Source organism: Elgaria multicarinata, chromosome 1, assembly GCF_023053635.1.
Source record: "Elgaria multicarinata webbii isolate HBS135686 ecotype San Diego chromosome 1, rElgMul1.1.pri, whole genome shotgun sequence".
Lineage (NCBI taxonomy): Eukaryota > Metazoa > Chordata > Lepidosauria > Squamata > Anguidae > Elgaria > Elgaria multicarinata.
The window spans coordinates 29,846,680-29,860,024 of record NC_086171.1 but is presented as its reverse complement, the minus strand read 5'-3'; the positions used below and the strand labels follow the sequence as shown (position 1 = coordinate 29,860,024).

Below are 13,345 nucleotides of genomic sequence, written 5' to 3'. Positions count from 1 at the left end.
AACAGTGGAGCCTTCGTCAGTATGGGAGAATCCAATAATGACAGAGGGGGTGGAATAGACATTTGCACAGGTTCACAAGGTTTTTTGGGTCCAGAAACCCACCATTCTTTCTCTTCTTCTTTTTCTGCACTTCAGCAGAATGTTTAAGCACTCTAGCCTTCTTAGAAAGTTTTTTTAGCCGCAGAGACAGTTAAGGAATGGACAGGAGTAGGCGGATCAGTCTGACCCATGGTTAGGGTCAGGGTTCGAGAGCACACTGGTGCAGAAGATTGCACCTCCTCCAACATAGCCGAAGTGTGCTGTTTGGGAGTCATTGACTTTGTGGAGTCAACAGTCTTCTAAGGGTTACGATGAAGCGGCCTTTCAGCGAAGCAGTCGAAAGAGAACTGAGGAGATGGGCAGGAACCTTCTAGAACATACACAGCAGCACGGTGAGAGAGAGTTTTTGCCAAAAATGTTTTCCTCAGCTATGGAAGTTTCCCAAACTGAGGTTCTGTGCAGATGCAGAGCCCTTATGTGTGATGTGAAGAAGAACAGTAACAACTGTAGAAGTTTTACAACTGTAGAAGAAGCCAAAACAGAAATCCTAGGAACACATTATTGAACTATACAGGGAAGAAGGCATTTTTTAAACAATGTTGAAAATAATCAATAGTACAAAAACATTAAAAATGAGAAAAACTCACATTTAACAGCAGATTTCTTTTTTTAATTTTTAGTGCAAGAAACATAACCAAGTTAAATCACAGAATCAGTACTAATTGAAGAATATGGAAAATTCTCCTATACAGAGGTAGAATCCAGTGCACAAGGCTAAAACGATATCCAATAGTCTAAACAAGACTGAGCCAGGTTTTACGGAATCCACTTGAAATTTTAAGTATCAGACTGTATGTACATACATACAATAAATAGACTATACAATCTTTAAAGTTGTTTAATAAACCTCACAAAATTATAGTAGATGCATTGAGAACTTTACATAATGCAAACCTTCATCTCTTTTTGTATTTCCCCTACCTGCACCCTAAACTGAACAACAATGCTAGAAAAGTCAGGCCAAAAATTCTTTCACCAAGTGTTGATAAACCAACAAAATCATATTTATATGCTTGGGAGAAGAGCTGTAACCCAATGCTATCAAAGAGAGACCCTTTTCACTCACACTGTTTTCTCTCTCTCTCTTTTTAATTTATAGATACTTTAAAAACATTCTGTTCAAGAAAAAGGAAAAGGCAAGGGATAGGGATGGGACCTCAAAACCCTGTCCTGATGCAACCAGAGTTTTGATATATTGGCACGATAATGATGACAATAGTAAAAAGGATTGAGAATTAAATTGTTTTAAGGATCACGGAACACAGGGAAGTATCCAACGATGTCGAGCCGCTAGTGCTCAGAGAAACCAATGCTTGTACCACGTGGGAAAGCCATTGCACTAGCGAGCACTGTTGATGTTGCAAAAGCAATGGTTTCCAATATCATCACTTAAATAGTGCCAGCAGTTGGCCACTGCTGGATCCTTCCCATTGGTGGGCAAAACCATCATGTTATGTTGCAAATGTTAGAAAGTTAGTTAACCTCGTCTGTTCATTACCCTTTTTAAGGCAAATAGCATCATTGTTAGGGGCACTGTTATCTGATAAAAGCCTTTTAGTGCTCTGGTTCTAAGCACATTTAGGGCATATCGAGATAGCCGTTCCTACACTTCCAATTGGGCACTGGAGAACCAAGAAAGAAACATGGCAGCTATCCTAAGGAAATAATTGTCCCCAACCTCCCCAGTACTGGAAGCTGGCTGTGAACCACTGGTTTTCATCCGCCATATAGGCCAGCAGGAGACCAGCCTGCCTAGAGCCAGCCTGCATACCTTGAGATCCTAAGAAGGAAACATGCAGTCAAAAGAGATGAGAACCAAGCACTTTTTGATGTAACAGCTCATGCCACTTAGGAGACAAGTAGCTGTTTGGCTTGAAAAGAAGTTTGCCTTCTTAGTCGTGGGAACTCTTGCAGAAAATATGAAGAGCAAAGTTTCAGGTTTGGAGGCATAACTCCCCTTTGGTTCCAGGGCTTTAACTGCCGGAATTGGAAGCACATTTCTGCTCCCCCAAATTAAGAGGCGCATGATGTGGCCTTGCATGGGGAATAGTCTTGCTGGGAGCTCACAGTCAAGTAAACTATTCATAATCAGGGTTTTAAGGGTCAATGAGACCAGAGAAAGGAATGTATAAAGGGCATGTCCCCTGCAAAGAACTATCACTGTAACGAACGGGAGTAGATTAGGAGCACTCAGATGGACTTGACCTGGGCAAGCCCCCAATGAAATGAACACTAGATGGTCATAGCTGCACAGCTGGGATGGGAGCTTATGCAGGAGAAGCTCCTAGTGGAATGTGTTTTGTATGTTTCTCTCAAGTAGTGCACATAAAGGAAGTCTAATCTGAAGCTAAGTGTCATATGTTCACCATTTCCTGCACTGGGGAGAGAGTTCATGGAACTCCATGATCGTGACACTTCCAGCTCATTTTGTTTGTTTTATGTATCGTAAAATGGCATCTTTTTTAAATGTGCAAAATAATTCAAAGACACTTGTATAGAGCACAAGTATTTTTACAGAGATAATGTGATTTGCTATATTTTTTTAAAAAGAGAGTATTCAACTTGTTTATCCTATTAAGGAAAGGAAAAGAATGTTGGGAACCAGTAGTAACAACAAAAAATACAATATAATCAACATAAGCAACAAAATTTTCTTCACAGTTTGCATTTTGTTTAAATTTCTATAAGCACCTACACTGAAAAATGCATTTTTTAAAAAACAGTTTTTATTCTGAAATCTAACCTGTGACAAAACACTTGGTAAAATTAATATAGTTTTTTTTTCCTTCTTCTTCCATGGACCTTTTCCCAACAGAACAAAAAAACTTTTTTTTTTATCATTTTTCTATTTTATACAAACAGATTGGTTTCCATTTGAAGTAAACATATAAAAACTTGAGGCTATTGCTTGCAACATTGAACCAGGAAGGGAAGGAAATCAACTGTTGGAACCACATAAAAGGAGATTCTCTGACTCTCTCTCTCTCTCTCTCTCTCCCTCTCTCACTTAAATTCTCTTAAATCTCTAAATGCTATGAAACAACCTTCAAAAAAGACTACCACATCCGATACAAGTTTCATCTCCTTTTCCGCAAGTTGCACTGTCGTCTGAATCCTTCCAACAATCATAACTTTATAGTAAGGAAAAATAAACTATCCCAAAGAATGTAGGAAGGCACATGCAGCCACATATACTATGAAGCAACCAGTATTCGTGATGCAGCTCAAAAGCATCATCATGGACCTGGTTGCTATAAATTAAAATATATATATATATATATGAAAGGAAACAGGAAATTACGAATGATCACCTGATCTTCTTGTATACTTTTGGTTCAGCACTATAAATCAAGTCATTCCCCCACCCACCCCAAAAAATACAATAAAGGCTTACCAAAAACAAAATACGCAATAATAATTAAAGGGAGAAAAGCTAATAGAACAGCATATGAAAAAAGAGTGGTGTGCTGGGGTAGGAGAGGGAGAAAGCAACCAATGCTGTCTGGTTCAGGGGCTTTTGTTGTGCTACTGCAGATGCTGCCTTCATAGTTGCTGCTTTGTAGAAGCAGGAAAAGCAACCCAGGGAAATAGCAAAGAGGAATTGCAAAAACCCAGAAAACCGATAGAAGATACTGAACAGAATGTGAAACACTTCCAACTCTTTTCTTATAGTACTTCTTCTAAGCTTATCTCGCGGTGTTTATTTCCATGCCACTGTTTCTGCTGAGGATTTTTTTTTAATGGCATTCTTGTTGGTTTCTGTTTTCTCCTCTTCTAAGCATACGTCTGCATTTTGCCTTTTCCTCACCCAAAAAAAAAGGACACGATCGGTAGTATGTAAGGACCGATTTTCTTCCAAAGTTCTTCCGATGTATTGAGCGTTCTCTCCAGTTATATTTATTATTGTGTGCTACACAACGGGGGAGGCACTGTAAAGGCAGATCTAAAAATAAGAAAAACCACGAACGGAAAAAAAGGAACAAAAAAAACTCTAAACAACCGCCCCTCTCCCCCCCCCCCCAAAGTTGATGATAGAAACAGTACTTTTGGAAGAATATCCCAGACTTCACTGTTAGGAGATAATAGCAGGTGACCATCTAACTACAGTCAGATTGTCCGAACTGACTGATCGTTTCTTTGCAGATTTCCTGAAGTCCTTATACTTGTCTTCGCACAAGCGAGAGATGGCCTGCATGAAAGAGGAGCAGTAGAGAAAAGTCATACACACACGCAATAGCCCAGTACTATGCTATCTGATCCTACTAACTAGAAATTATAAGACACTGAATTTGGGGCCCTCTGCATGCAACATACATGTTTTACTACTAAACTATAGATTGGATGTGATCCCAGGGGTCTTAACAATTCTGGTTTAATGCTTCACTTTACTTCGTTTGAAATGAATTTTGCAAAATCCTCACTGTTTAATCAGCATGTTTAAGAAGCTTTATCTCATGGCTAAATAAATAAATAAACTGTTGCCTATAATCTCGTAGAAAAAATATTAAGGAAGGGATAAATACATGAATAATATTCACTCTCATGTTAAGCTTGATTTAATACAGCTCCCATCTCTGCCCTTTTCAAATTGTCACAGGCTTTGCTAATCAGTGTTACTAAAGAAGTCAGAATTGGCCATGTCCACCTATTACATTCCTATCTTTGATAAGAAGGAAATCGGTTAACTTAGAGTTGCTAACATGTAGTGAATACATTTTGTAGTTCAAAGCAGTTATAACTGGGGGATAACAAACTAGAATATAAAAAATATGATCTAAAATCAAGTATTTTATTTTGAACCTTAGTGAAAAACTCATTGGGCTGGTTTGCATGTAATGTTAACCCAGAATATGGGTTGAGTATAGGTTCAGTATGGGTTGTTGTTGAACTGTTGTTTGCTGTTGAATTGTGGGTTGTCGTTATATGCAAACTCATTATATTGTTTAACTATGCGTTGTTAATCACGAACAATCCAGGAAGATAAGCCATGGTTTGTTGTTGGGTTGTAAACTTTGGATTCTTCATGATTAACAACCCATAATTAACCCATAGTGCAGGGTTCACACATAACAACAACCTACAATTTAACAACAACCCATATATTCAATATGTGAACCAGGTCAGAGTTTAGAGATGCTGGCATACATATGATAAACATTATTTTCAAGTTATAAACTTGAATGTTAGACAAATTACTGTTTGCAATGATAATCAGAGACATGTTTATAGTTGATACTCTACAAACTAATGAGATTTTGAAGCAGGGGCGGGAAACCTTTGGCCCTCCAGACGTTGCTAGATTACAACTCCCATCATTCCTGACAATTGTCCATTCTGGATGGGGCAGATGGGAGTTGGAGGCTAACAACATTTGGAGGGCATAGTTTCCCCACCCATGTGAATATTGGGGAAATGCAAACAGCAGGCAGGTTCTTTCATCAGAACCTGTTGGCTCTTAAGTCAGGAATGTTTCTCAGCAGTGCAATATGACTTCTCTTCTCCTTTGGGGCAGCACAAAAGATCATATGGGTAAGTTATTCCCGAGTCTCTTATGATTATTTTATTCCAGGGCACCAATAAGCCTATTACTGAGCAAGTGGCCAAATTTCTGAATCTGGCTATTCTCATTAGACCACTCATAGTTTTAAAGTAGGGAATTGTATAATTATAAACGCTTATACAATATACTTTAAAACAGTTTTCTAAAATTCATTTTGATATGACGCCAAGATATACAGTACAATAATTCCTGTAAAATAATTAAAACAATTTAAAATAAAGTGAAATCAAAAGGTATATTTCATATTACAAAGATAAAAATACTTACTCATACAACAGTATAAACTCACTTATCTCCTGAGCGATAGCGTCCTATGTGTGATGAATTGCAGAGGAATGTTGGCATTATATACTCGACATTCCTCTGCAATTCACCACACATAGGACACTATCACTCGGGAGATAAGTGAGTTTATATTGTTAAATGAGTAAGTATTTTTATCTTTGTAATATGAAATAAACCTTCTGATTTCACTTTATTTTAAATTGTTTTAATTATTTTACATGAATTGTTATGCATCTTGGAGTCTCGTCACAACGAATTTTAGAAAACTGTTTTAAAGTATATTGTGAGAGTGTTTATGATTGTAGAATTCCCTACTTTCGTAAAACTATATCTTTTTAAAAATTCCTTCAGACTGGCCTGATGAAGGACTCTACATAGTCCGAAATGTGTTGGCAATAATAAATCCTTTCGGATGCACTTCTAGGTCCACCCATTGCCTTTTGGCTTTTTTGCTCACTCGTAAAATAAGGTCAGTCTGAAATGTCCATGAGGTGGGGAAATCAAGGCTCTCACCTCAAGTTTGTATGCCCTTTCCCTGCTGAGGGGCTCCAGTGGAAAGCTAAGGTTGTTTGCTTCTGCCAGGGATCGCAAATCAAAATAATACTTGGCATAAACACTGGAGGGAACGTTGATGTTGAACTGAAGCAACTCAAGAAACTGGCGTTCCAATTCATTCCTGCAACATAAATGCAAAGGCACATGTTAGCTCTCATTTTACAGGACTATAATTTATTTCAATCTGCAACAGGGGATGTGAGCAAACACCAAGCAAGAAGATGCATCATCAGCTTTGGAACTTGGGCTATCTTCAGTACCGTCTGTTTGGGAAATTTTCCTCCTGCCCTAAATATTTATATCCAATAGATATTTTTTTCATACTTGAGCTTTTCTCTTATGGTATTTGCTGAATATCAAGCACTCGTTTTCATTCCATGCTTCTGCCTCACAATGGAACAAGTGCCAAAGACCAAATTTAGCAGCAGGTGCTCAATAGCCAATACAAAATTACTTTTGCAAAAATTATTAGATCAGGATTATGCATCAGTTGCTTGTAGTTTATCTGGTTGGACAAGTTGCTGCAGATTCTGACTTGTAAAAGGCGTTTTGGACTAGAATCCCTAAACGACACAATATTATTTATACTGTTTATAAATAATAAAATACAAATATAAATACCTTTTCCCTCTTTATGTACCTGTGCAGCAAACACCATGGCTGCACAATGGAAGAGAAGGAATGTCCAGAACATCCTGAGGAAAAGGTAGTGTGTGTAAGGGCACCAATCCCACTTTGATTAAGCCTGAAAGCCCTAATAAATAGATCCTTCGCTGCGATTCGGCATTCTTCCTCCTTCACTCATCTAACGTTTCTGCTTCTCCTCTGAAAAATTGGCCCTTGTCTTCTTAGAAGGTACAATATTTTTAGAACTCTATTTGTTTTCTTTCTAGGTACATCAAGGAGTGTCTCTAGCTCCTCACACACTAATCAATTGCTCCTGTGTGAACAGATGGTGAAGGCAACCATTGTATAACATGTTGAATGGCAATGGTTCAAGCCTGCATGTAAGTAACACCTTCCAATATGGAATTCCTGACCCCTAATCCAACAGATAGGTGTTGGAAGACATTATTCAATGGTGACCAAGGAAAGCATTTTGAATGTGCACAGATGTACTCTCATTATTTCACAAGTTCCAGAATCCCGACATTGAAAATATGCTCTAGAGATAGAACAGTCTGAGCTTGGCAGGCTTTCATGGGACTGGAAAAAGCACCTTTTGAAGAGAAGACGAGGCTCAGTTCAGACAACACATTTCTCAGCAGGGGTTTTAGAACTCCACAGTGGAGTTTTTACACCACTGCTGAGAAATGTGTTGTCTGGTGGGAAAACTCCATGCAATGGTGGAGATTTCTTGGGGCAACACTCCACCCTGAATATCCACGCTGTGCAGAGGAGAGTTCCTGCACAACCGTTGTGTAACATGTTGTGTGGCGGGCTCCATGGAGTTTTCCATTGTGTTGATTTTCCCCACTGGCTACAGAGTTCGCTGGCAAGACTGGCGAATACGAGTACTGCTCTAGGAGAGCTGCTGGGATTGGAGATTTTTTTGCAGCAATGTCTGATGGGACATTGTCTGAAGGCAATGTCTGAAGGCAAAGGAACTGTCAATCAAACATTGTGATGGATTTTACTCAACTCTACAGTAGCTCACAGTCATACAATGGTGGAGTTAGAACATGTTGTGTGGAGAGTACCCCCAAAAAACTCAACCGTTGAATGGAGTTTTCACAACGCGTTGACTAACATGTTGTCTGAACTGAGCCAGAGAGTTGCCAACCAGCTGGCCTGGAAGGCCTGGCAAACACTGAATGGGCTCAAGCTTTACTGCTAGTAACAGGGAGTGCTTCCAGATAGAGGGCTCCTAGCGCTACCAATCAGAAAGCATTGCGATGTTATTCATCTTTTTTCCTTATTTTCCTCAGTAAGAAAAGAAATGGAAGAAGTGGGGAAAAAGAGGAGGGTTACAAGTGGAAACAGGCTTAATCAAGAAGACTTAAGGTCATAGCTAATTTATCCCATTGATTCCAATGGAACATAAGCTCTACGATTTCGCTCATTATCTTCCTCTTATGATCTTAAGCTTTGGTCTGATGCACCCACACATTCCCTTGGACACTGTCTGGATCTTGTTCTCACTCGGAATTGCTCTGTGTTGGACTTTTCTACTGCTCACTTTCCGCTGTCAGATCATCACCTAGTTTCTTTCAATATTACTCATAATCCTCCTCCTTCACGTCCCACTTCTCGCTCTTGTCGTGACTTGCAATCTATCAATTATGAGGCTTTTTCCCAGTCTCTAGCCTCCTCACTTCCTTCTGTCTGTTCGGCTGTCTCCTTGGACTCAGCTGTCTCCTTCTTTAATTCCTCCTTATCTTCAACTCTTGATAATCTTGCTCCATCTTCAACTCGGATAGTTCGCCCTTCTCAACCCCAACCGTGGCTCACCTCTTCCCTCCGCTACCTTCGCTCTTGTTCCCGGGCAGCTGAACGCCTTTGGCGTAAGACCAGGGACCGGGCGGACTTTGTCCATTACAAATTTGTACTCTCCTCTTTCTCTTCTGCCATCTCACTGGCCAAACAGCAGTACTACTCAACGCTGATCCAGTCAAATGCTAGGCATCCTCAGCGGCTCTTTGCGTCCTTCAATTCTCTTCTGAAGCCTAATCCGCCATCTCTCCCCGCCTCTCTGTCTGCTAATAACTTTGCCTCTTTTTTCAATGCTAAAATCCAAACTATCCGCTCTGATCTGGCCAGCTCTGCTCCTCTTCCAGTTCCTGTTCCTCATCTGTCAGCTCCTCCTGCAAATTTCTCTGCGTTTCCTTCGGTCTCTGCGGATGAACTGTCTACAATACTGCGCTCTTCGAAGCCTTCCACTTGTTCTCGTGATCCGATTCCTTCTCGCGTCTTTATTAATCTTATTCCTGCTATCCTCCCTTCCTTGCTACATATTATTAATCTTTCTCTGTCCTCTGGTTCATTTCCTTCTGCTTTTAAACATGCTACAGTCTCTCCCATTCTCAAGAAACCTACTCTTGATAGGCTATCTCTGTCTAACTACCGACCTGTCTCTTTGTTGCCGTTTGTTTCAAAGATCCTGGAGCGTGCAGTCTACTCTCGCTGTCTTGACTTTCTTTCTAGTAACTCTGCTTTGGATCCATTTCAATCTGGATTCCGTCCTCTGCATTCCACCGAAACAGCCCTTACTAAGATCACCAATGATCTCCTTACTGCCAAGTCTAAAGGCCATTATTCCGTTCTTATTCTCCTTGATCTAACTGCAGCCTTTGACACGGTTGATCATGATCTTCTCTTAGATTCCCTTCATGACCTTGGATTTTGTGGCTCTGTCTATAACTGGTTTGCCTCCTATCTAGCGGGTCGCTCTTTCAGCGTGTTGGCTAATGGCAGCTCGTCTTCCTCCTTTCCCCTTTCAGCAGGGGTTCCGCAAGGCTCGGTGCTTGGCCCGTTGTTGTTTTCCTTATACATGTTGCCCTTGGGCAAGCTTATTCAATCTCATGGCCTCCAATATCATCTGTACGCCGATGATACACAACTATATCTGTCATCTCCGGAACTTTCTCCTGATGTTCACGATCGTATCTCGGCATGTCTTTCAGATATCTCAGCTTGGCTGCTTCATCGTCGCTTGAAGCTTAACATGGCAAAGACTGAATTGCTTGTTTTTCCTCCTAAACCTTCTCCTCATCTCTCATTCTCTCTTACTGTCAATGATGTTACGCTTACTCCGGTCAAGGAAGCTCGTAGCCTTGGCTTTATCTTTGACTCCTCGCTCTCCTTTATTCCTCATATTGAGGCAGTAGCTAAATCTTGTCGATTTTTCCTGTATAATATTGCCAGGATTCGATCATTTTTGTCTGTCTCTTCTGCCAAGACGCTTGTTCATGCACTGGTTATTTCACGGTTGGACTACTGCAACCTTCTTCTCTCTGGCCTTCCTTCTTCTCACATCAGCCCGTTGGTTTCTGTTCACCACTCTGCCGCAAAGATCATCTTCTTGGCTCGCCGCTCCGACCATGTTACTCCGCTTCTGAAATCTCTTCATTGGCTTCCAATTCACTTCAGAATCCAATATAAACTTCTCCTGTTAACCTACAAAGCTTTTCACGGTCTAGCTCCTTCCTATCTCTCCTCTCTCATCTCACACTATTGCCCCGCTCGTGCTCTTCGCTCCTCTGATGCCATGTTTCTCGCCTGCCCAAGGGCCTCTACTTCCCTTGCTCGGCTTCGTCCATTTTCGTCTGCTGCCCCTTACGCCTGGAACGCTCTTCCAGCACATTTGAGAACTACAAGTTCAACTGCAGCTTTTAAAGCTCAACTAAAAACTTTTCTTTTTCCTAAAGCTTTTAAAACTTGATGTTGTGCAGACTTCTACTGTTACTTTCTACTGTTAGTTTTACCCTACCCTGTACCTGTTTGCATTCTCTTCCCCTCCTTATTGTTTTACTATGATTTTATTAGATTGTAAGCCTATGCGGCAGGGTCTTGCTATTTACTGTTTTACTCTGTACAGCACCATGTACATTGATGGTGCTATATAAATTATTATTAATAATAATAATAATAATAATAATAATAATAATAATAATAATAAGTTCAACCAATTTAGCCAGGATTCAACCATATTTATTTATCTGCTTTATTTATATTCACGAAATCGCTTTTCTGTGAAATGCCTCCAGAATTGGCATACAATGCAAGGTAAATCATCCTAGTAAAACAAGTCAGTTACAAAAAAAATAGCAGTCAAAATAACCGTCAATTCTGATGGTAAATCAAAACAGAAATAGCTGTATTTACAGAGTCTACAGGACTGGGTGGAATTTGTTTACAATTGCTGTGTATCACCTTGATGGCTTTTTAACAGATAGATAGATAGATACAGTAGATCATTTTAAAAGAAACCATAATATTGGGATAAAATACTGAACTTACATGTCCTCAACTGTGATATCTTTCAGGATCTGACAGTAGTCCACATTCCACACGGCCTGGTCATCCCAAACTTTTGATGCCAGTAGAATCGCACCCAGCACAATTCGTTTCCAGTTTGCTGGACAAATATCTATCTCTGCGTAAGTTAAAAGTCTTTCAAGATATACCTGAAAAGACACATTATGTTCAGAGTTCATTGTGCTTCTCTAGCAAAATAGTAATGGACAGTAGAAGAAGAAACCTTCACTCCCTTGCTTGCTTGACTGTAACAGAAAGTTTTCAAAATGTTAGCGCTGCAGGCTCTACAACCTAGTAAATGGCAAGGCCCACATTTCAGTTACAACATCCATCCATCTATTCAATGGTAAACTTCTTACAAGAAGGGGAGAAATAAACTAGCCATGCCTGCAATTACCTTTAATAATAAAAGAGGGTGTGTGCCTGTCAAGGCGGAAAAATTATCCACAGAAAGACAAGCCCTGGAAGAAAACTGGACCTGGCACAGAGTTTCACACAGGTATTACTCATCAGTGCTGGAACTGTAAAGGTCAAAGATAAGGGAAGAATTTCTCGCATCATCCGTTAATTGAATAATTGGATGATGAAACTGTGTAGGAAATGTATGTATATATATATATACCTTTGTTTTTCCTGCTGGTTGTTGATGGTCGTGATGTATATGTCTCTCGTTGTTAAAGGAAGATTTTGGATAGGGACGTTAAGATTATATGCCTCAGTCAACTCTATTGCTGAAGAATCTACTTGTGTGAGTATTTCTTTCGAGGAAGGCACTCAGGAGCCGTGCAGGGAGCCAAACGCTGGAACGCTGCTGCTAAAGCTTTGCTAATTATGTGACAGTGCCTGTCATCACCACAGTTCCAAGACCTAGAAACCTATACACGGGAAACTTGGCATGCATACTAAGGGGACCAAGCGGATCCTTTTGGTGCTCTGTAGCTGCTATGAAGTGCTAAAAGGGAAAAATTTAGCTTCAGAACAAGCTAAATTTGACCCATTTTGCACACGGTAGCAGTTTACTGCCAATGTTTTTCAGGTGCTCCATGAAGGGGTCGTCCGAGTGACCCCCTCAAATGTGCCCACCCCTGGTCTAAAGGCTTGGCTATATCCTCAGTTTATGGACCTTCAAACACCATGTCAGTGTTCCCCAACCTGGTGACCTCTATATGCATTGGACAACAATCTTCAGTCCCCCCCTTCCTCCCCACACACAGAGTCTTGATATTTACAGTCACCAAGTGATGGAAATCAAGAATTACTAAACTGTAAGAAAGGACTCGACCTCTGCGTATTATTTGGATAAACTGTAATAGAGATCAGAAACTGCTCAAAATGCTAGCTTTCCAACTGACAATCTAGAGACAAGGAGGGGTGATGGGAAGGCTTTGGGACTTCAGCCTGCCATTCCAGAATCCCTTCTCAACCTAGACCTCCCCTAAAAAAAATACTTGCTAATCACATTTTGGGAGTAAGCCCTAAGAACTGTAAGCATGATCTTTTTCACCAAGCTGTGTCGTATTCATATGCAAAACTGATTTACTCACTTTTATTCACGATAATCTATGTGAGAAGTGATGGTTATGCCATTTGACTGGGGGATGGAATTTGGTCATTAACACCAATAAACAGATGGGCTGCACAGACAGAATGGGTCCACTCCAGACAAAGTTACGCACTTTTAAGTGCCACAAATTTCAATGGTGTTTCAAGCGTGATCAACTTTCTCTTACTGCAATCAATGAGAACTAAAAGTGCTTAACTTTGCTTGGATTGTACCCAATGTATTTTCTTTACAGTATTTTCTTCACAACACTATGTATTTTCTTTACAACACAGCTCCCCATCTTTTTGTGTTGGGTTTTTTCTTCT

The 13,345-nt window shown here is 40.2% G+C and overlaps 1 protein-coding gene across 2 annotated transcripts in view; it reads right to left on the bottom strand.

Annotated features, from left to right (window-relative positions):
* Positions 1–687: 687 nt before the first annotated feature.
* CCNY (cyclin Y) overlaps positions 688–13,345 on the bottom strand; it is a 129,384-nt gene continuing 116,726 nt past the window's right edge. For both annotated transcript variants that reach the window (XM_063125613.1, XM_063125620.1), the window contains 3 exons: positions 11,459–11,625; positions 6,458–6,620; positions 688–4,288 (listed from right to left, as the gene is read on the bottom strand). In XM_063125613.1, the coding sequence (XP_062981683.1) occupies positions 4,172–4,288; positions 6,458–6,620; positions 11,459–11,625 (447 nt within the window). In that variant the 3' untranslated portion in view covers positions 688–4,171. The remainder of the gene's footprint in view (positions 4,289–6,457; positions 6,621–11,458; positions 11,626–13,345) is intronic.